The following is a 24,355-nucleotide window of genomic DNA, read 5'->3' as shown; positions in this document are numbered from 1 at the left end:
CTGGTAGCATACACGTGGTTTTTTTGTGGACAGTTAAGCCATTACATTTGTAGCGGAGCAGGAAGGCTTTGAATATGGCTTCCATGTGAGAGAGAAGGGGTCATTTTTCTGAATGGGCCTCTGGTAGAGTTGTGAGAGAGTGAGAAGGTCGTGGGGCTGAAGGTCAGTTGTGTTTTCCTAGTCAATTGCCTCCCATGAATGAGGTCTTTAACTGCTACGAACCCAGGAGTATCTTCACTGAATGATCCAGCCTAGCTGTTTGAGTTTTAGTACTAAACGTTGTCTGAGTGCTGATCATTTCTCCCCCGGCAGGCTCCCTTCATGTGGGAGATGAGATCCTAGAGATCAATGGTACCAGTGTGACCAACCACTCCGTTGACCAGCTGCAGAAGGTCATGGTAGGTATTTGGTGGGGTGGCAGAGACTGGAACACTGGGCTGTGAAATCATTCTTGTAAGAAACCAAAGAGATCAGGGGGCTGAAAGGGTCCTAGAGGAAACCTAAGCCATCTCATCCCAGAAAGGTCTTCCGAAACAAACGGCAAAACTGCTGGGAAGCCAACTGCTGGTTATGCCATTGACAAGACTGGCAAATGCCCTCATTGAATAGATTTTTTTTTCTTCTTTTTCATGCTGTAGTGAAGTCCATGGTTTTATTTAGAAATTGCTATTTTGTGGAAGCATCCCCAACATGAACACATTTGCAACTTTCTGTCTAGGAGTGGGTGTGTATCTTTATGCTCACTTATTTTTCCCCTCTTCTTAAAGCATTGAAAATGAGAACAGATTTTTTTTGTTCTGCTTCCCCGTTTTCCCCTTCAGTGATTTTTTTTTTGCCCCAACAAAGCGGGAACAAGGAGGGCCTAGAAGTAGAGGGGCATTTACAATGCCTTAATCTGGAGCACTATATTAAGTGCATGGCCTAGTTCAATAGAGTTTGAAGACACGCTCCCTGCCCTGAAGGAGTTTACAGTATTGATTGAGCATCTGCTGTATGCAGAGCACTGCACTAAATGCTTGGGAGAGTCTAATAGAATTAGTGAACATGCTATCTGTCCTTCAAGGACATTACAGTCTAGCAGGCAAATCCCCCTCCTCCAGATTTTCAGGCTGGCCCACCCTCAGCTCCACAAGACTTATGTACATTATATTAATGTGCATTATTCATTCATTCATTCAATCATATTTATTGAGCGCTTACTGTGTGCAGAGCACTGTACTAGGTGCTTGGGAAGTACAAGTTGGCAACATATAAAGATGGTCCCTACCCAACAACGGGCTCACAGTCTAGAAGGGGGAAGACAGACAACAAAACAAAACATGTAGAGAGGTGTCAAAGTCATATATCACATTACATTATATTAACGTGCATTATATCACATTACATTATATTAACGTACATTGTTACACTATATAAGTGTACATTATATTACATTTTATTAATGTCTGTCTCCCCCTTTAGACTACAAGCTCATTTTGGGCAGGGAACATGTCTACAAACTCCTCTATCGTACCTCTCCGAGTGCTTAGTACAGTGCTCTGCACACACTAAGTGCTCAATAAGTATGATTGATTGGTCCCACCCTTGGCTTTTGGTCCTTACATGACAAAGCCCTTTTTTGGTCCCGGTGGGGGGGTCTCTAGAAGAAACTAACCTCAATCTCCCGCTTACAGCCTCACCGTGAAACATGCCTGTTAGGACGTTTTGAGCCCCAAATCCCCTGAGTCAATCAATGGTATTTATTGAGCGCTTACTTTGAGCAGAAAGCACTCTACTAAGCGCTTAGGAGAGTACAGTACAACAGAGTTGGTAGACATGTTCCCTGCCCACAAGGAGCGTTTGGCCTAGACGGAAGAAAATCCCTGGGTGAAAGGAATGCTACCTAGGCAGGTGCTCCAGTGACTTTCCCAGCCCTCTCTTCTTCCACTGTTGCCAACCTGAGGCCACTTGCGGAGTTTCTGTCGTCACTGCCTTGGACTCGTGCCTCACTTCACCTCCCCTTCCCCAGATTAAGATGGCCTGAACTCACTGGGAGGTGGGGGGCTTACTGGTTTGATCTGGGTCCTGGTTCTCCAACTATTCTCTTTCCCCTTCCTCTGTCCAATAGAAAGAAACCAAGGGAACAATTTCGTTAAAAGTAATCCCCAACCAGCAGAGCCGTCTCCCCGCGCTTCAGGTAGGTGGATCTGTGTTCTCCATTGCGCCGTCAGTCGTCGTAGTGCGGTGTGAGTCAAGGAGCGTCGGTGAGCCGATCCTGGATTATGATTTGATTCATTCAATCGTATTTATTGAGCGCTTACTGTGTGCAGAGCACTGTACTAAGCGCTTGGGAAGTACAAATTGGCAACATATACTTGCCAACCCTACCAACAACGGTCCCTACCCAACAACGGGCTCACAGTCAGTGTCTTAAGTGGTAGGCCCCTCTCAGGGTCACACCTGGCGAGTTTCCAGTACTCTACCAGTCTCGGCTATGAGAGGGAGAGTCAAGCAGAGGCCTACCCACTCCATTCTTAACTTGGGCAGTGACTAGCAAGTGGCAGGCAATCTGCTACATGTCAAAACTCGCAGGTGCTGGGCAGCAGTGGCACGTGAGAAAGTTGAGGGCGGAATCGCAAGTTGACTGCATGGACTACGGCAGTGGTAAACCACTTCCAGATTTTTACCAAGAAAACGCTATGGATTCACTACCAGAATGATTGCAGATGGAGGTGGGGTATTCTGGAAGAGATGTGTCCATGGAGTTGCTAGGGGTCGGAAATGACTCGACAGCATAAGACAAGACTGCATAGTGGCTACTTTTTTTTATTTGTTTGCTACCAAGCCTGACAATCACAATCCCTGGTGAAAGACCCCTGCTTCTCCCCCATTTATAGGCATTCACCTGCCCTGCTACCCTGCCTCTTCAGTGCTTTCCCCCCTTAGCAAGGCGAGGTCCTGAATACAGACATCAGTTCCACTTGTCAGCACTGAGGGCCACCCACCTGTTAGTCTAGCTGTGAGGAGGATATCACCACCATCTAACAGCAGGCTCCCCAGCACAAACTAGAATTTTTTCAGGCATGGAAATCTAACCCTGAAAGGTCCTTTTTGAAGAGGGGAGAGGTGGCGGGTTTAGGTCAAGGAGGAAGAGGGAGAGTCACATCAGGCTGTCTTCTTCTTTACCTGTTACTCATCGCTAGGAAGCAGTTCTTCAAAGGATTAGGGTAACGAACATTCCTCCAGGCGATGGCATAATGATTCCTTCCCTTCAGTCCTTCTTTCAGAGATCCTCATGGTTTTTCCTCCCCTTTGTTTCATAGGATCCTTTGGGGGGTTATATGGTATTTAACTGCTTACTAAGCAGTTACTAAGTGGTGGTTTACATACAAGACAATCACAGCTTTAATCCCCAGTTTTACAGATGAGGTAAGGGAAGCAGAAGAAACTATGTGACTTGCCCTAGGTCACACAGCAGACAAGTGGCAGGGCTAAGATTAGAACCCAGGTCCATGATCTTTCCTCTAGGCTAGGCTGTTTCTTTCATTCTTTCAGATCTCTTCCATCACCTGTTCTAGTTTCCATCTCTGAATCCACACAGTCTCAATTACCCAGACAATCCAGACCAAAAGGGATCCCCTACTTTTTGCCTGATAATCCCCCAAAGTGAGGAACAGAAGTGGATTTTTTGCTCTGAAATTTCCACAGCGGCCATCCCCACTGCCAGATCTTTATGGATTGCCCATTGCCAATCCACCAATTCACTGTGTTCAGTGGATCCGTTATATTTATTGAGTGCCTTCTATGCGCAGAGTACTAATATTAAGAGCTCGGAAGAGTACAATAGGGAGAGGAGACCTGATCCCTGCCCTCAAGGAGTTTACGGTCTATTTTGGGAGGACTTGGCTCTGCTTTTGCTAGAAAGTACAGTTCATCAAATCTCCTTCTGCCCCTTTTTTTTAAAATGGCATTTATTAAGCACTTACTATGTGCAAAGCACTGTTCTAAGTGCTGGGGGGATACAAGGTGATCAGGTTGTCCCACGGGGGGTTCACAGTCAACCCCCATTTTACAGATGAGGTAACTGAGGCCCAGAGAAGTTAAGTGACTTGCCCAAGGTCACACAGCTGACAACTGGCGGAGCCAGGATTTGAACCCACGACCACTGACTCCAAAGCCCGGGCTCTTTCCACTGAGCCACGCTGCTTCACAGACTGTCTCCGCTGCCAAAGATAAGCCCTTTTCAGGACCAAATTCAATTGTATTTTCTAAAGTCTTAGTGTATTTTCCCTCCTACTGAAAATTGGCTTTCCCACCTAGAGATTAGTTGCCAAGACTGTAGCAGAAATTCACATCTTTTCGGTGAAATATTGTTGCCCATTGAAGCTGTCACTGATGGTTTCTTACTGAAACTTCTCCATTGTTTTCCCTCCATGGGCAATATTCGCAATGACAACTCCCTCCTTTCCTTGGCCGGTTCCAGCTTGATCGGATTCAAGTATTTTAATGGGCTCGTACCACAAGGAGGAGAAAATCCTGCCCCATTAGTTTGAAGATTAATTTTCCCTCATCTAAAACCTCTGGCCAGGGATAACAGGTTAACGGACTTAAGCATGCGATTGTGCAGCTTCTGAAATTGCCTTGCATTTGCCTCCCGCTGATCAGATCAGGGAAAGTTCAATGATAATAATAATTATTGCCGAGCACTGTTCTAAGCGCCAAGGGGGAAATAGGGTAATCAGGTTGTCCCACATGGGGCTCACAGTCTTAATCCCCCATTTTACAGATGAGGTAACTGAGGCACAGAGAAGTGAAGTGACTTGCCCAAAGTCACACAGCAGACAAGTGGCGGAGTTGGGATTAGAACCCGTGACCTCTGACTCCTAAACCCGGGCTCTTTCCACTGATCCACGCTGCTTCTCTTCTCAGTGAATCCAGGGGTCGCTTACCTGCTCCATCAGATTAAGAATCAATCGTCAATCATTGGTATTTATTGAGCGCTTACTATGTGCAAAGCACTGTACTAAGTGCTTGGGAGAGCCCAATACAGAAGCAGCGAGGCCCGCTCAGTAGAACATGGAACTGGGAGTCAAAACTACCTGGGTTCTCATCCTGGTTCTGCCACTTGTCTGCTGTGTGACCTTGGGTGAGTCACTTCACTTCTCTGTTCCTCCACTACCTCAGCTGTAAAATGGAGGCTAAGACTGTGAGCTCCATGTGGGACATGGACTGTGTCCAACCTGACTACTTTGTATCTTCTCCAGCGCTTAGTTCAGTGCTGAGCACTTGGGTAGATACAAGATAATTAGGTTGGGCACAGTTCCTATCATGCACAGGGCTCACAGTCAGTGCTTTGCACATAGTAAGCACTTAATAAATGCTATTATTATTATTATTATTATTATTATTATTATTATTATTATATTAGGTGGAGAGCAGACATGGAGGTTCCATTGTACAAGTGAGGAAGTTGAGGTCCTAAGAAGTTAAGTGACTGAAGTTAAGTGACTTTTTTTGTAAGTCAGATTGTACAGTGGAAAATGATACGGCCAAGTTCTCCAGCTCACAGAGGTTATAAGGCCAGGACAAGGGTCCAGCTCCTGGAATCTAACCTGATCCTCCAGCCTGATCCCTGAACTCTTGGGATTGGGATTAATTTAGAGCATTGGTTCCTTGGCCTATATCAATAATAATGATGGTATTTATTAAGCACCTGGTTTGTGCCAAGCTCTCTGCTAAAAAAAAAAAAAGCTGAATGGGCTAGCTGCAGTTACCTATGCAGTACTACCACTTGTGATTTTCTATATAGTTATAATGATTGTAGTTTTTGTTCAGCATTTATTATGTGCTAAACTCTGGGGTAGATACAAGATCATCATGTCTCATATGGAGCTCACAGTCTTACATAGGAGAAAAAACAGGTATTGAATCCCCCTCCCCACAGATGAGATGAACTGAGGCACAGAGAAACAGCGTGGCCTAATGGATAGAGCACGGATCTGAGAGTCAGAAGGACCCGGTTTCTAATCCCAGCTCTGCTACTTGTCTGCTGCGTGACCTTGGGCAGGTCACTTAACTTTTCAGTGCCTCAGTTACCTCATCTGTAAAATGGGGGGGTTGACTAATTTGCTTATATTATACAGTGTCTGGCATATAGTAAGTGCTTAGCAAATAGTTCTATTATTAGTAGTAACAGTCATGGTGGTAACAGTAGTGCTTACTGTGGACAGAATACTGTATACTCTGGGGAAAAAATAAAAAGGTGAGAATTAGACATGGACACTTGCCCTTCAGGGCTTGCAATGAAGAAATAAGGCAGAGGGAATTGGTGACTGACATGGCAGAAAAGATGTAATAATATAAATGCAAGACAACATAAAGTGCAAGAGTCCAAGTCTGGTGGTCAAAAGGACTATCTAAACTTTGCAGAGGCTCACGTGCTGCCTGGCTCAAATTTCCTCACTGCCTGGTGTGCCCCAAAAATGTCAGGAGTCGGAGCCCTGGGAGACAGCCATGAAGCAGCATGGTATAGTGGATAGAGCACAGGCCCAGAAGTCAAAAAGTCATGGGTTCTAATCTCGGCTCCACCACTTGTCTGCTGTGTGACTCTGGACAAGTCACTTCACTTCTCTGGGCCCAAGTTACCTCATCTGTAAAATGGGGGTCAGGAATGTGAGCCCCACGTGGGGCAGGGACTGCGTCCAACTCGATTTGCTTGTATCCACCCCAGCGCTTAGAACAGTGCCTGGCACATAGTAAGCGCTTAACCAATATCATTATCATTAGTATGATTATTATTATTATCATCATTATGTGTTGGGAAGGAAAGCATCAGGGCTTAAAGTAATTTGACTCAACTGAGCAACCCCGGCTCCCTCTCCCTTCGGCATCATTTATGCCCTTGGATCTTTGACATTTGGACATTTGCTGTCCCCGCCCCCAACCACACAACTCTTGTTTACGTATCTTTAAATTATATAAGTTATTTATAAGAAGCAGCCTGGCTCAGTGGAAAGAGCCTGGGCTTTGGAGTCAGAGGTCAGGAGTTCAAATCCTAGCTCCGCCAACTGTGTGACTTTGGGCAAGTCACTTAACTTCTCTGTGCTTCAGCTACCTCATCTGTAAAATGGGGATTAAAATTGTGAGTTCCCCGTGGGACAACCTGATCACCTTTTAACCTCCCCAGTGCTTAGAACAGTGCTTTGCACATAGTAAGCACTTAACAAATACCATCGTTATTATTAGACTGCAAGCTCATTAAGGGCAAGGGAACATGTTTGCTTATTCTTTTGTCTTGTACTCTCCCAAGGGCTTAGTACAGTGCTCTGCACACAGTAAGCGCTCAATAAATATGATTGAATGAATGGTTGAGTAACTGTCAGAGAGAGGCCAAGGGGCAGGCTGCTGCACCCTAAAACTCCCCACATGGCAAACTGGGGAGGCGGCAGGTACTCCCCACTCAAGCTGATGAATTGGCACCCTTTTCACACTTCCTCTTCCTCGATGACTTTAAGTCAGTTATTTCTCTCTTCCTGCCTAGAGGCTTAAGGCTCAGAGTTCACGATGGCACTGGGGAGATGGAGGGTCGGCCTCTCATCATCCTCTTCTGCCCTTTCCTGGAAATCATACGGGAGAAGATCCCATGTGCTTGGCACATAGTAAGCACTTAACAAATACCATTATTATTATTATTATTATTATTATTATTATTATTAATTATCATTATCATTATCCCATGGCCTGCAGGAAGACAACAGGGACAGACAAAGATTTGGCCCCCAGCATTCAGGGAAACAGAGTGGGATAAGGGAATGGGTCTTTTGGAGCAGGGGCTCTGGGACAAATAGGATAGGAAGAGAGAATGAAAACCGAACAGGAGCTGCAAAATAGCAAATAACCAAGGACAACCAAGGAGGAGCTTTTTGGGTGCCTGGTGGGAAGGACTGTCAATCTTGTGTCAGTCTTTTCAGCCACATCCACCCACCGAGGCTAAAATTACCATCACCAGTTCAGCTTCAAACTGTAGCTTTGAGGTCTCTTGGGCCTCCCTTCAAGGCCCTACTGAGAGCTCACCTCCTCCAGGAGGCCTTCCCAGACTGAGCCCCTTCCTTCCTCTCCTCCTCGTCCCCCTCTCCATCCCCCCATCTTACCTCCTTCCCTTCCCCACAGCACCTGTATATATGTATATATGGTTGTACATATTTATTACTCTATTTATTTATTTATTTATTTATTTATTTATTTTGCTTGTACATTTCTATCCTATTTATTTTATTTTGTTGGTATGTTTGGTTTTGTTCTCTGTCTCCCCCTTTTAGACTGTGAGCCCACTGTTGGGTAGGGACTGTCTCCATGTGTTGCCAATTTGTACTTCCCAAGCGCTTAGTACAGTGCTCTGCACATAGTAAGCGCTCAATAAATACGATTGATTGATTGATTTGGTTTTAATTGCTCAATGTTTAGAGAAAGCAACTGCTGTTATGGGGAGCAAAGGAAACAAATACCCAAGAGTATGGAGAGGACATACCCATTTCTCTAGTGGCTTCCTGGTGTGGTCTGCCCATCCAGAGTGGGGGCTGGAACCTTCTAGAGAACCTCCTCTCCTCAATCACCGATAGGAACCGTGGCCAGAAGTGGATGCAGGGAACATTGCATCTGAGGAATTATTTTCTTCTATGGTTCCTCTTGACCTGTCCACATGTTTTGTTTTGTTGTCCGTCTTCCCCTTCTAGACTGTGAGCCCGTTGTTGGATAGGGACCGTCTCTATATGTTGCCAACTTGTAGTTCCCAAGCACTTAGTGCAGTGCTCTGCACACAGTAAGCGCTCAATAAATACGACTGAATGAATGTTACGACCGTCAGCCGATCAGGGGTCTGTGTGTATACAGAAGGAGGTGATGGTGAAGGAGTGTTTGGGATGAGTAGTAGTTTGCTGTGATTTGTCCAACTGGTTCCCCGTGCCTAGTGGAAAGAGCATGGGCTTGGGAGCAGAAGACCTGGGTTCTAATCCTACCTCTGCCACTTGTCTGCTGTGTGACGGTGAGACCTCTGGGTCTCGATTACCTCATCTGTAAAACGGGTATTAAGACTGTGAACCCCATGCGGGATAGGGACTGTGTCCACTGGATTAGATTGTATCTACCCCAGCACCAGTACAGTGCCTGGCACATAGTATGCACCTAAATGCCACGTAGAAAAAAATCAACCCTATTTGAAGGAGTCAATTTAGAATGCTTTTTTTGTCTCACCCTACGCCCCTGCTTCCAACATTCATTCAGTCGTATTTATTGAGGGCTTACTGTGTGCAGAGCACTGTACTGAGCTCTTGGAAAGTACAATTCGGCAACAAAGAGAGACAATCCCTACCCAACAATGGGCTTCTAACATCTCCTTCTGAGACGACGAGGGCTTTATTCCCTGTTTGGAGCAAAGAGAAATGAACCGATCCACCCATCGAGCCTGCCGTTGCCATCCATGTTAGTTACTGATTATGAGGTGCTTAGGTGGGTTGCCCAGCCGGTGGTAACCTCTTTGCTTCTCTGCACTCTGAGAGATCCCGTAGATCGAGTCTCGTTTATCGCCAAGGCCAAAGGAGACAGGTTTAGCTCGGGCCCGGCCACGTCCATTCCTGCAGGTGTGCGTTCAAGGAAGATGGGCAGCCGCCTCCACCCACACGGTTTCTCTGGGAACCAAGAGGTCGTTTGCCACCCGGATGACTCCTGGCCTCTTTTCCAGATGTTCATGCGGGCGCAGTTTGACTATGACCCCAAGAAGGACCACCTGATTCCCTGCAAGGAGGCCGGCCTGAAGTTCAACACCGGGGACGTCATCCAGATCATCAACAAAGATGACAGTAACTGGTGGCAGGGCAAAGTGGAAAGCCCCAACGCGGAGTCAGCCTCAGCGGGCCTGATCCCGTCACCGGAGCTGCAGGAGTGGTAGGCCATATTCAGCGATCGCCTCGACCCTGTCAGTCCCGTGGTCTGTTCATCCCAGGACTCCATTGGAAGCACTTAAGAATACCTTTAAAAACAAGGCGAGGGGTGAAATTCTGTCAGCTATGAACCATATTTTGGTGCTTCTCCTTTGAGCCACCCAGATGGTTAGGAGTGGACCATATTCTTACCATCTCCTCAGGTTCCCCATTAGAGAATTTCCCCAAACCTCTCTGGAGCCTACTGATATTTTCTCCCTGTCCAGTTTCTGGAAACGAATTTCGTAGACTCCCCATCTGTCTGGTGCAATGGTAGAGGATGATCTTCTATTTGTATTGAACCGTCCACCCACCCTCATGCTTCAGAGAGGGGAAGAGGGAGTTTGCCGCGGCGCAACGATGACTCCTTGTCGGTTACCCTTCTTGCTTTAGTGACATAGTAAGAGCTGCACAAATAACATAACAATAATAGTAATTGAGTAGGCAAAGAGGTTTGGGGAACGACTTTCATCACCCTGCTGGAATTGTCATCCAGGGACACCTGGTCTTTTGTCTTGTCAATAACAACTGGGCCCTACTGTTGGGCCTTGCCCCAGAGGTAGCTGGGAGACAGAAGGTGGTTCACGTTGGCCTGGGCATCAGCCTGCCAAGATCATCAATCGCATTTATTGAGCGCTTACTGTGTGCAGAGCACTGTACTAAGCGCTTAAGATGGTTGAGGTGCCTTTATCGCACTATTGGTGGTGGTTTCTGGGCTAGACCTGTTGTTTCCAGAGCAAGCCAGAAGGCTGCGACTCATTCACCAGCATCTTGGCCTCTGAAGAAGGGAGTGATCACTAGTGCATTCAGTCATTCAATCGTATTTATTGAGCGCTTACTTTGTGCAGAGCACTGTACTAAGTGCTTGGGAAGTACAAATCGGCAACATATAGAGACGGTCCCTACCCAACAATGGGCTCAAAGTCTGAAACTTCTTCCTCCCTTCAAGGCCCTACTGAGAGCTCACCTCCTCCAGGAGGCCTTCCCAGACTGAGCCCCTTCCGTCCTCTCCCCCTCGTCCCCCTCTCCATCCCCCCCATCTTACCTCCTTCCCTTCCCCACGGCACCTGTATATATGTATATATGTTTGTACATATTTGTTACTCTATTTTACTTGTACATATCTATTCTATTTATTTTATTTTGTTAGTATGTTTGGTTTTGTTGTCTGTCTCCCCCTTTTAGACTGTGAGCCCACTGTTGGGTAGGGACTGTTTCTATATGTTGCCAACTTGTACTTCCCAAGCGCTTAGTACAGTGCTCTGCACACAGTAAGCGCTCAATAAATACGATTGATGATGATGATGGAACTTGAGCCTTGGGGATTGAGCTCATTGTGGGCCGGGAATGTGTCTGTTTATTGTTGTATTGACCTCTCCCAAGTGTCTAGTACAGTGCTTTGCACACAGTAAGAGCTCAATAAATATGATTCAATGAAACCTCCCTCCTTGGTTGCCATTTCTCTCCCTCATCAATCAATCAGTTGTATTTATTGAGTGCTTACTGTGTGCAGAACACGGTACTAAGCGCTCTGGAGAGTACAATAGAACAATATAAGAGACACATGCCCTACCCACAATGAGCTTCCAGTCTAGATGGGACGGTCAAATCCTGATGTTTTCTCTTCTTCCAGGCGAGTGGCGAGCATGGCTCAGTCTGCTCCCAGCGAAGCTCCGAGCTGCAGCCCCTTTGGGAAGAAGAAGAAATACAAGGACAAGTATCTAGCCAAACACAGCTCAAGTAAGCCACCTGTCGCCCCTGCTTCAGGCCCAGAGATCCCCCTCGTTCTTTCATTAATTCATTCAGTTATATTTACTGAATGCTTACCGTGTGCAGAGCACAGTACCAAGTGCTTGGGAGAGTACACTACAATAATAATAATAATAATAATGGCATTTATTAAGCGCTTACTGTGTGCAAAGCACTGTTCTAAGCGCTGGAGAGGTTACAAGGTGATCAGGTTGTCCCTCGGGGGAGCTCACAGTCTTCATCCCCATTTTACAGGTGAGGTAACTGAGGCCCAGAGAAGTGAAGTGACTTGCCCAAAGTCACACAGCTGACAATTGGCGGAGCCGGGATTTGAACCCATGAACTCTGACTCCAAAGCCCGTGCTCTATCCACTGAGCCATGCTGCTTCTCCAGTCTAGTCCAGTCTATAATGATCCCTATTTTTTTATGGTATTTGTTTAGCTCTTACTATGTGCCAGGCACTGAAATGTGCTTGATCCTTCCCAGGCCAAACCATACAATTCTTGGTTGAGAAATACATGGCCCATCTGTTAAATTTGCCTTTAACTAACTGAATTAGGAGAATCGATCAGACTGCATACTACCTGCAACGAGCCGTACGGTCTAGAGAGGGGAGAGACAGACATTAATATAAATAAATTACATGTATAGGCATAATAATAATAATTATGATATTTGTTAAGCGCTTACTATGTGCCAAACACTGTTCTAAGTGCTGGGGTAGATGCAGGGTAATCAGATTGTCCCGTGTGGGGCTCACAGTCGTAATCCCTATTTTACAGATGAGGTAACTGAGGCACAGAGAAGTTAAGTGGCTTGCCCAAGTTCACACAGCAGACATGTGGCGGAGCCAGGATTAGAACCCACGTCCTCTGAATCCCAAGCCCGTGCTCTTTCCACTAAGCCCTGCTGCTTCTTAGTGCTTTCCCTCCCTGATTTCCCCATCCCTTTCCGCCTCCCCTCTTCAGGCTCGCAGTGAGGACTCTCACAGTGTGTACGTGTGTAGGTGGGGATTGTTGCCACAAAGGAACAGCAGCCCTATCCCTGACTCTGCCTTTCAACAAAATACAGGAGAACATGTGCTTCCAATCTCCCGAGAATATTGACGTGGAGAATGAGATCATTTTGTAGCTTCAGACAGTGATTCCCCTGTGGGACGGGAGTTGTGTCATTCCTGATGATCTTGTAACGAACACCATAAGGAGATGAGGACTATTAGAGCCAATTATTAGTATTGCCATGAAGACTACTAGAGGGAAATTGGACCGCGTTTTGCATTTCTAAACCCGCATTTCTTTCCAGTAGTGATAACTGTGGTATTTGTCAAGCACTTACTATGTGCCAGTCACTGTACTAGTCACTGGAGCAAATACAAGATAATTGGGTCAGATGTAATCCCTGACCAACATGGGGTTCACAGTCTAAAGGGGAGTGAGAACAGGTTTTCCAACCCCATTTTACAAATGAGGAAACTGGAGCACAGAGAAGTTAAAATCACATGAAGGCGGGTGGCAGAGTAGGGGTTGGGACCATGCTGGAGAAGCAGTATGGCCTAGTGGATAGAGCAAGGGCTCGGGAATCAGAGCATCTGGGTTCTAGTCCCCACTCCGCTTGTTTGCTGTGTGACTGTGGGCAATTCGCTTCACTTCTCTGTGCCCGTTACCTCACCTGTAAAATGAGGATTTAGACCGTGAGCCCCGTGTGGAACGTAAACTGGGTCCAACCTGATTTTCTTGTATCTATCCCAGTGTTAAGTACAGTGCCTGGCACTTAGGAAGTGCCTAACAAAGACCATTAAAAAGAAAACAAAGCAAAAATAACCCTCCGACTCTCAGGCCCAGGCTCTCTCCACTAGCTTCCCACCCTTCCTTTCTCTGAACTCTTTCCCTTCCTCTGAGGCAAATCTGTCCCTTTTCCCAACCACTTAGAGCTGTGATGGGGTGTGGATTGTTTCTCCTCCCATCGCCTCAGTTCTCCAGAACAGTGGGGGTCCATGTGTCTGGTGGCAACAAGCCACCTCGAAGAGGAGATGTGACAGAGAAGTCGCTGTGAGCCCCCTGGAAGCAGCAGCACAACGTGCCGTTGTGTTGTCGTTTGGAACCATCTGGCCCATTACAAAGGGCTGGTGTGGGCATCTCTGTCAACAAATCCGAATGATCTCATTAAGGAGTTGTGGGAGCTGCTAAATGCTCCTAAATGATTCTGGAGCCATCAGAGTCTTTCTTCAGTCATTCCATTTCCAGCCCCGCCGTCCGGCAACTTTGCTGGCCCGGTTGGCCTTGTGGAGAGCACTTCCCAACCTCCTTGAATGGCATTTATTTACTTAGTATTTATTAAGCACTTACTATGTGGCAGGGACCGTTTTAATCCAGCACATAGAGCAGTGCTTGGCACATAGCAAGCGCTTAAAAAATACCATTTAAAAAAAAGCGCTGGGGTAGCGCTGTGAGCCCACTGTTGGGTAGGCGCTGTCTCTATATGTTGCCAATTTGTACTTCCCAAGCGCTTAGTACAGTGCTCTGCACATAGTAAGCGCTCAATAAATATGATTCATGATGATGATACAAGGTAATCAGGTTGGACACAGTCCATGTCCCACATGGGCTCACAGTCTTAATCCCCATTTTACAGATGAGATAACTGAGGCACAGAGAAGTGAAGTGACTTGCAGCAGCCAAGTGCCCAAGCCGGAACTAGAACCCAGGTCCTTTTGACTCCCAGGACCAAGCTCTTTCCCCTAGGACATGCTGCTTTCTGTGTGCACTCATGGTGCTATGTGCTTGGGAGAGTACAGTACAGTCGAGTTGGTAGACACGATTCCTTCCCACAAGGAGCTTACAGTCCAATAGGGGAGACAGACATTAAAATAAATTTCAGATAGGGGAAGCACCAGAGTATAAGGATATCATCATCATCATCAATCAATCGTATTTATTGAGCGCTTACTATGTGCAGAGCACTGTACTAAGCGCTTGGGAAGTACAAATTGGCAACATATAGAGACAGTCCCTACCCAACAGTGGGCTCACAGTCTAAAAGGGGCTCACAGTCTAAAAGGGATATATACCTAAGTGATGCAGGGTTGCAAGAGGGGTGAGTACCAAACTGTTTTGAGAGGTGCACAGGAGATGCAGAAGAGAGGACAAATAGGATGGAGAAAAGAGGTTAGTCAGGGAAGGCTTCTTGGAGGAGGTGATTTTAGGAGGGCTTTGAAGATGGGGAGAATGGTGCTCTGTGGGTTGTCATGGAGAGGGAGTTTTAGGCCAGTGAGGGGGCTTGGGGAACAGATCAGCTGTGGTCCCACTGGGCTCCCAGATGCAATATTAATCAGTTCATCCATCTGGAAACAGAGACGGGTGGGAACAGGAAGATATCCTCACTTTGGTCTGATGGGAATCCAGAGGGAGATTAGGGCTCTTTTCTGAGGCCGGTGGGGGTGGAAGTGTCTGAAGGAGATTTGAAATTCAGAGGTGTCTGGTTCCATCCAAAGAACACGCCGCCCTCTGCCCCTTTAAATGAATAATAGCTAGACCCCGCAGGTCACTGACCGCGTCTTTTAGAGGAAACGGAGTCTGTTGGGCTTTGGTGGTAGAGCCAAGTGTATTGCAGTGTAATCTGGCCCCACTGGTGAAGGGGAGAAGCTTTATTTGACAGTAAATTTGAACGCTGCTCTTCCTCTTCTGCCCAGAGAGCTGAATTCTGCAGTCTTCATTTCCTCAGCTGTGCGGCTGATCCCGCGCCAGCCGCCTTAGGGAAGGAATTGTAGTTACTTCTGGGGGACGTTATTGGTATCGGTGTCTGTCTCCCCCTCTAGACTGTAAGGTTGTTATGGGCAGGGGCTGTGCCTGTTTATTGTTATATTGTACTCTTCACACAATATGTGCTCAATAAATATGATCGACTGGCTGAGCTAGGAGAGCCAAGAGCTAAGGGAGAGGAGAGGAGGGAGAATCAATCAATCAATCAATTGTGTTTATTGAGCGCTTACTGTGTGCAGAGCACTGTACTAAGCGCTTGGGAAGTACAAGTTGGCAACATATAGAGACAGTCCCTACCCAACAGTGGGCTCACAGTCTAAAAGGGGGAGACAGAGAACAAAACCAAACATACTAATAAAATAAATAGAATAGATATGTACAAGCAAAATAGAGTAATAAATATGTACAAACATATATACATATATACAGAAGGAATTATCCAGCCCTAATAATAATTTAATAATAATAATTGTGGTATTTAGGTGCTTACTGTGTGTCAAATACTGTATTAACCACTGGGTTAGATACAAGATAGGTCCCTTAGGCGGCTCACAGTCTAAGAGGGAGAATAGGTATTGAATCCCCATTTTGTAGAGCTGGTAACTGAGGCACAGAGAAGTTGAGTTGCCCAAGGTCACACAGCAGGTATGTGGTTTGAGCAGGGGTTAGAACCCAGACCCTCTGTCTCCCAGGCCCAGGCCTGGGCTCTTTCCAGGGAAGCAGCGTGGCTCAGTGGAAAGAGCACGGGCTTTGGAGTCAGAGATCATGGGTTCGAATCCCAGCTCCGCCACATGTCCGTTGTGTGACCTTGGGCAAGTCACTTAACTTCTCTGAGCCTCAGTTACCTCATCTGTAAAATAAGGATGAAGAGTGTGAGCCCCACGTGGGACAACCTGAACACCTTGTATCCCCCCCAGCACGTAGAACAGTGCTTTGCACATAGTAAGCGCTTAACAAATGCCATCATTATTATTATTATTATTTCCATTAGGCCACACTGCTTCTTATGGATCTAGCAGGGGAGAGGGTCCTTTAACATTTACTTTTTAAAACAATTCTTAAACATCTGATTCCCAGCTGCCTTGAAGATGTACTAGGCGCCCTAGGGAGAGAGTTATTGTCCCGGTAAAAAAAAATCCTTTTGTTTTCAGGGGAAGAAAGTGACCAGCTGGCCTCACCAACTAACTGAGCCCATGCCAACTGCCTGGAGCGATTTCCCCTCCCTCCTTACAAACCTCCTCTGGCGGGCCCAGGCCCAGACCCACAGCGTGTCCATATTGCTTCCCTTCAGCTTGTTGGCACAATGATGATGATGATCCCCGGCCCACGTCCTCCCACGGTCCTGGGATGCCCTCCCTCTGCCCATCCGCCAAGCTAGCTCTCTTCCTCCCTTCAAGGCCCTACTGAGAGCTCACCTCCTCCAGGAGGCCTTCCCACACTCAGCCCCTTCCTTCCTCTCCCCTCATCCCCCGCATCTTACCTCCTTCCCTTCCCCACAGCACCTGTATATATGTCTATATGTTTGTACATATTTATTACTCTATTTTACTTGTACCTATCTATTCTATTTATTTTATTTTAGTAGTATGTTTGGGTTTGTTCTCTGTCTCCCCCTTCTAGACTGTGAGCCCACTCTTGGGTAGGGACTGTCTCTATATGTTGCCAGCTTGTACTTCCCAAGCGCTTAGTACAGTGCTCTGCACACAGTAAGCGCTCAATAAATACGATTGATTGATTGATGATGGCGTTTGTTAAGCGCTCACTATGTGCAAAGCACTGTTCTAAGTGCTGGGGGGGATACGGGGTAATCAGGTTGTCCCAAGGAGGGCTCACACTCTTAATCCCCATTTTCCAGATGAGGGAACTGAGGCCCAGAGAAGTGAAGTGACTTCATCATCATCATCATCATCAATCGTATTTATTGAGCGCTTACTATGTGCAGAGCACTGTACTAAGCGCTTGGGAAGTACAAATTGGCAACATATAGAGACAGTCATCATCATCATCATCAATCGTATTTATTGAGCGCTTACTATGCGCAGAGCACTGTACTAAGCGCTTGGGAAGTACAAATTGGCAACATATAGAGACAGTCCCTACCCAACAGTGGGCCCCAAGTCACACAGCTGACGATTGGAGGAGCCGGGATTTGAACCCATGACCTCTGACTCCAAAGCCGGGGCTCTTTCCACTGGGCCACACTGCTTCTCTAAGAAGCCAGCCCGGTTGAAAGGTGTCTCTACCTCAGCAGCTTTGTTACCCCTACCTAGAAGTGACTGAAGAATTGGTTTTCCCAGTGTGGTCCATCTCGGCCTTTCCCACTTCCTTCATCCTCGATGGTTCATGGCATGTTGGTTCAATGAAGCGACGTGGCCTAGTGAACAGAGCCCTAGCAAGGAAATCAGGAGACCAGAATTCTATTCCTCCCTGTGTGACCTTAGGCAAATCACTTGACTTCTCAGTTTCCTCATCTGTAAAATGGCTAGTTTTTTGTTTTGTTGGTATTTAAGCGCTTACTATGTGCCAAGCACTGTTCTAAGCACTGGGATAGATACAAGGTAATCAGGTTGTCCCACATAGGGCTGTCTTCCTCCCCGCTTTACAGATAAGCGAACTGAGGCACAGAGAAGTGAAGTGACTTGCCCAAGGTCACACATCTGACAGTTGGCGGAGCCGGGATTTGAACCCCTGATCTCTGACGCCAAAGCCCGGGCTCTTTCCACTAAGCCACGCTGCTTCTCGTTAATATCTTTCTCCCTCTCCGCTAGACTGTGAGCCCCTGTGGGACAGGGCCTCTGTGTGATCTGAAAAGCAGCGTGGCTCAGTGGAAAGAGCCCGGGCTTGGGAGGCAGAGGTCATGGGTTCAAATCCCGGCTCCACTGCTTGTCAGCTGTGTGACTTTGGGTAAGTCACTTCACTTCTCTGTGCCTGTTACCTCATCTGTAAAATGGGGATTAAGACTGTGAGCCCCACGTGGGACAACCTGATCACCTTGTATCATCCCCAGCGCTTAGCACATAGTAAGCGCTTAGCAAATGCCATCATTATTATTATTATTATTATTATCTGATGATCCTCTACTCATTCAATAGTATTTATTGAGCACTTACCGTGTGCAGAGCACTGTACTAAGTACTTCTACCCCAACATTTAGCACAGTGCTTGCCCCTTAGTTTTTTTATTTGTTTTTTCATGCTATTTGTTGCACGCTTACTACATCCCAGGCACTCTACTAGGGCTGGGGTAGATATAAGCTAATCAGACTGGACAAGGTCCATGTCCCACGTGGGAGCCAACAATCTTAATCCCCATTTTACCAATGAGGTAACAGGCCCAGAGAAGTGAAGCGACTTGCCCAAGGTCACACAGCAGACAAGTAGTAGAACTGGAATTAGAACACAGGTCTTCTAACTCCCAGGCCTGTGTTCTATTAGTTAAGCACTTACTATTATTAGTAGTAGTAATACTGATAGGATCATCATCATCACAGAAGCAATGTGGCTCAGTGGAAAGAGCACGGGCTTTGGAGTCAGAGGTCCTGGGTTCAAATCCCGGCTCCGCCAATTGTCAGCTGTGTGACTTTGGGCAAGTCACCTAACTTCTCTGTGCCTCAGTTACCTCACCTGTAAAATGGGGATTAAGACTGTGAGCCCCCCCGTGGGACAACCTGATCACCTTGTAACCTCCCCAGTGCTTAGAACAGTGCTTTGCACATAGTAAGTGCCTAATAAATGCCATTATTATTATTATTATCATTATTATTATTATTATTATTATTATTATTATTATTATTACCGTGTGGGGCCTGCTTCTGCAGCAGACATGATGCTATTTGGGGGCATGCTCAAGTTCGGGGCGGTGTCTGTGGATTCTCTAGAATTCCCCCACTGGCCCAGCTTCTCTAGACTTGTAAACTTGTTGTGGGTAGGAATTGTATCTGGTCTATCGTTTTAATCTCCCCAGCGCTTAGTACAGTGCTCTGCACACAGTAAGCGCTCAGTAAATATGATTGACAGCTTCGGCTTCCTGTGCCCCTGCTACGTTTCCTGAGTTTCCTGGTTTAGAAGGGGCAGTCCTGGAGGGAGCAGAGCTGGTACCTACGTAGGCATTCTCCAAAGTGGACACTCCAGGAGGAGAAGAGAAGGGTTGAAGGAGGCTGCCCGCTTCCTTAGAAGCACCAGACTGAAGAAAGGGCTCATTGTAATTATAATAATAATAATAATGGCATTTATTAAGCACTTACTATGTACAAAGCACTGTTCTAAGCACTGGAGAGTTTACAAGGTGATCAGGTTGTCCCATGGGGGGCTCGCAGTCTTAATCCCCATTTTACAGATGAGGGAACTGAGGCCCAGAGAAGTGAAGTGACTTGCCCAAAGTCACCCAGCTGACAATCGGCAGAGCCGGGATTTGAACCCGTGAACTCTGACTCCAAAGCCCGGGCTCTTTCCAGTGAGCCACGCTGCTTCTCCAATGATCAGTAAGGGCCCTGATAATAGCAAAACATATGGCCGTCGGCCATTAAAACCCCGGCAAAATGGGACCTGATTTTTCCACCCAATTTCCAAGCCCCAAACAGCCGTCTGTGCTGGCCATTTGGAATCTCTTCCTCTTCTCCCGGGAGATCTTGTATACTCAGGGGTCATTTTCTCAGCTGGACCCCACATTGGAACAAACTGTAGACTGTCCTGAAGACCTCCTCAAAGAAGGGGGTTGAGGGTCGGAGGGCTCTGCCTTTCCTCTGAACCAGTTGAAGGGTGGTCCATGAATTTCTGGGAGCTCCCACACATGCAGAGCCTGGAACTAGGCTCTTGGGGTTTGAGTTAAAAAAACAAATATCATCATCATCAATCGTATTTATTGAGCGCTTACTGTATGCAGAGCACTGTACTAAGTGCTTGGGAAGTACAAGTTGGCAACACATAGAGATGGTCCTTACCTGTGACAGTGGGCTCACAGTCTAGAAAGGGCTCACAGTCTAGAAGGGAATATAATAATATATTATATAATATATATTATATTAATATATCATTATATATTGTATATTATATCATATATTATGTTATTATATAATATATTACATATTAATATAATATATTATTATATAATAATATAGAATATAATAATAATGATATTTAAATGCTTACTGTGTGCAAAGCACGGGGCAGATACAAGATAATCTGATCGGAAACAGCCTCTGGCCCACATGGGGCTCTCGGTCCACAGGGGAGGGCCAGTTTTACCCCCATTTTACAGATGAGAAAACTTGGGACAGACTGGCTTAGTGACTTGTATGAAGTCACACAGCAGACGAGTGGCAGAGTTAGATTTAGAACCCAGTTCTAGCCCTGTGCTTTTTCTACTAGGCTCCGCCGCTTCTCCAAATACGGCCCCTGCCCTCAAGAAACTTACACTCTACTATGGAAAGAAGGAAAACATAAATCAGGAAAAAGCTACACAGATATCTGCACTAGTAGCAAGAAGGATTCGAGGAGGAGTTGGGCGGGGAGTGCTTTTTCTACTAGGCTCTACTGCTTCTCCAAATACGGCCCCTGCCCTCAAGAAACTTACACTCTACTATGGAAAGAAGGAAAGCTTAAATCAAGAAAAAGCCACACAGATATCTGCACTAGTAGCAAGAAGGAACCGAGGAGGAGTTGGGCGGGGAGGGGCCTCGGTTTAGGGTGACGGAGAGGGGAGGCTTACCCTCGATTCCAGGACTGAGCGTATTTCCCCTTCCGTCTGTCCCCAGTTTTTGACCAGCTGGACGTGGTTTCCTACGAAGAGGTGGTGCGGCTGCCTGCCTTCAAGAGGAAGACCCTGGTGCTGATTGGTACGGCCCGCCCACCGCCGACCCCTCACCTCCCCAGCCCCCAAAGGCCCGGGAGACTGCGGCCGAGATAGGCCGGGACTCTTGGGATGGGGAAAATTGTCGGGAACTAGATACGGGGTTCATCCGCAACCTCATCTGCCACGAGACAAATACCCGCTGTGTCCGCATTGCCGGGTGCTAACTGTGCTCCTGCCTGAATCCCCACTCATCCCCGGCCCCGATGACGTGTTGGCTTTGCCCTTCTTCCCTTCTCCTTGTTCTCCCTGGTCTTTGGGGAGGCCCCATGGCGAGGTGCCAACCTCCCTCTCCCAACACCTCCACCCACCACGCCGCCTTTCCTCTCTCCCGCCCAGGTGCCAATGGAGTGGGCCGCAGCCACATTAAGAACGCACTGCTCAGCAACAACCCGGAGAAGTTTGTGTACCCCACACCGTGTGAGTAACTATCTGGGCAAACCACTTCGTGTCCCGGACGGGGAGGTAGGGGAGGGGTCCGAGGGCTCCCGCCCAGCTCCCATTCGGATCCCTGTGACGGAATCCCTGCCGGGAAGAGAAAACCACTTCAAGTCATTTTTTTTTAATGCTCTGACAGTAATTACGGTACTTGTTAAGCGCTGACTATGTGCCAAACACTGTTCTAAGCGTCGGGGTAGATACAGGTTAATCAGGTGATATTTCAGTGCAGCGTGGCTCGGTGGAAAGAGCCCGGGCTTTGGAGTCGGAGGTCATGGGTTCGGATGCCCACTTCGCCACGTATCTGCGGCAAAAATCTCCCCCTTTTAGACTGTGAGCCCACTGTTGGGTAGGGACTGTCTCTATATGTTGCCAACTTGGACTTCCCAAGCGCTTAGTACAGTGCTCTGCACACAGTAAGCGCTCAATAAATACGATTGATGATGATGATGATGAAATCACTTAACTTCTCTGAGCCTCAGTTCCCTCATCTGTAAAATGGGGATTAAGACTGTGAGCCCCACGTGGGACAACTTGATCACCTTGTATTCCCCCTCCCAGCGCTTAGAACAGTGCTCTGCACATAGTAAGCGCTTAACAAATGCCATTATTATTATTATTACTATGTGCCAGGCACATAATGCTGAGGGTAAACACAACCTAATCAGGTTGGACACAGTCCATGTTCCACAAGGGGTTCGTGGTCTTAATTGCCATTTTTTTTTTCTACTATTTATTTATTTATTTTATTTGTGCATATCTATTCTATTTATTTTTTAGTATGTTTGGTTTTGTTCTCTGTCTCCCCCTTTTAGACTGTGAGCCCACTGTTGGGTAGGGACTGTCTCTATATGTTGCCAATTTGTACTTCCCAAGCGCTTAGTACAGTGCTCTGCACACAGTAAGCGCTCAATAAATACGATTGATGATGATGATGATGATTTTGCAGATGAGGTGACTGAGCCACAGAGAAATGAAGTGACTTAATAATGATGGCACTTGTTAAGCGCTTACTATGTGCAAAGCACTGTTCTAAGCGCTGGACTTGTCCGAGTTACGGAGCAGACAAGCGGTGGACATGGAATTAGAACCCAGGTCCTTCCGACTCCCAAGCCTCTGCTCTATCCATTAGGCCACGCTGCTTCTCTAAGCCTTCCGAGGCTTGCGGGCTTTGCCCTTAGTTTGTGGCGTCAGGTGACTTTGAGCAAGTCTTTTGACCCCTTGAGTTTCGGATCATCGTCAATCGTATTTACTGAGCGCTTACTGTGTGCCGAGCACTGTACTAAGTGCTTGGGAAGTACAAGTTGGATTCTCCATCTGTAAGACAGGGGTGGTCACAGAGCAATAAGGTTTCTGCAGGGCAGTGGAATATTTTGGAGTCTGGCACAACAGAACAAATCGTGTCACTAAATCGTTTTCCAAATGCCTTACAAAAGGACTAATTAGAGCGTAACAACTCTCCCCATCAAGCAGAGAAAGGCAAACTGGGAAAAAGGAAAAAAAAAACCCAAAAAAGTAATAACTGTGGTACTTGTCAATCAATCAGCGTGGCTCAGTGGAAAGATCCCGGGCTTTGGAGTCAGAGGTCGTGCGTTCGAATCCCGGCTCCGCCACATGCCTGCTGTGTGACCTTGGGCAAGTTACTTAACTTCTCTGAGCCTTAGTTGCCTCATCTGTAAAATGAGGATTAAGACTATGAGCCCCACGTGGGACAACCTGATCACATTGTATCCCCCCCCCCAGCGCTTAGAACAGTGCTTTGCACATAGTAAGTGCTTAACAAATGCCACCATTATTATTACTATATAATTATATTATATAATAGATTATATAATATATATTATATATTATGTGATTGCACATAGTAAGCGCTCAATAAATATGATTGATTGATTATTATAATCAATGGTATTATTGAGTGCTTACTGTGGGCAGGACATTGTACTGAGCAATTGGGAAAGTACAGTATGAGAGTGCTCTGCACATAGTAAGCGCTCAATAAATACGATTGATGGTGATAGGCCTGATCCCGCCTTCAAAAAGCTCAGTGCTTAGTAGATAATGATGATAATAATGGCATTTAAGCGCTTACTATGTGCAAAGCACTGTTCTAAGCGCTGGGGAGGATACAAGGTGATCAGGTTGTCCCACGTGGGGCTCACAGTCTTCATCCCCATTTTACAGATGAGGGAACTGAGGCCCAGAGAAGTGAAGTGACTTGTCCAAAGTCACACAGCTAATTGGCGGAGGCGGGATTAGAACCCATGACCTCTGCCTCCCAAGCCCGGGCTGTTTCCATTGAGCTACGCTGCTTCAGTGCCAAACACTGTACTAAGTACAGCTGTAGATTCAAGAGAAAAGATTGGACACAGTTCCGGTCACACATGGGACTCAGTGTAAAGGAGAGGGAGAACAAGTATTTAATCCCCATTTTTCATATGAAGAAATTGAGGCCTAAAAAAGTTAGGCAACTTGCCCAGGGTCATATAGCAAGCAGATGGTAGACCTGCTGCCAGGCTGATATCAATCAATCAATCAATCAATCGTATTTATTGAGCGCTTACTGTGTGCAGAGCACTGTACTAAGCACTTGGGAAGTACAAGTTGGC

General features: G+C 46.7%; 1 protein-coding gene across 1 annotated transcript in view; it reads left to right on the top strand.

The window, feature by feature from the left end:
• The window catches only part of MPP1 (membrane palmitoylated protein 1), a 65,310-nt gene that overhangs the window by 32,423 nt on the left and 8,532 nt on the right, over positions 1-24,355 (top strand). The window contains exons 4-9 of the mRNA XM_038747616.1: positions 313-398; positions 2,108-2,176; positions 9,716-9,918; positions 11,587-11,693; positions 21,214-21,294; positions 21,648-21,728. Of these exons, the coding sequence (XP_038603544.1) occupies positions 313-398; positions 2,108-2,176; positions 9,716-9,918; positions 11,587-11,693; positions 21,214-21,294; positions 21,648-21,728 (627 nt within the window). The remainder of the gene's footprint in view (positions 1-312; positions 399-2,107; positions 2,177-9,715; positions 9,919-11,586; positions 11,694-21,213; positions 21,295-21,647; positions 21,729-24,355) is intronic.

This window comes from Tachyglossus aculeatus, chromosome 6, assembly GCF_015852505.1.
Source record: "Tachyglossus aculeatus isolate mTacAcu1 chromosome 6, mTacAcu1.pri, whole genome shotgun sequence".
In the NCBI taxonomy this organism is placed as follows: Eukaryota; Metazoa; Chordata; class Mammalia; order Monotremata; family Tachyglossidae; genus Tachyglossus; species Tachyglossus aculeatus.
Note: the sequence above shows the minus strand (reverse complement) of the source record. Positions and strands in the feature narration are given on the sequence as shown.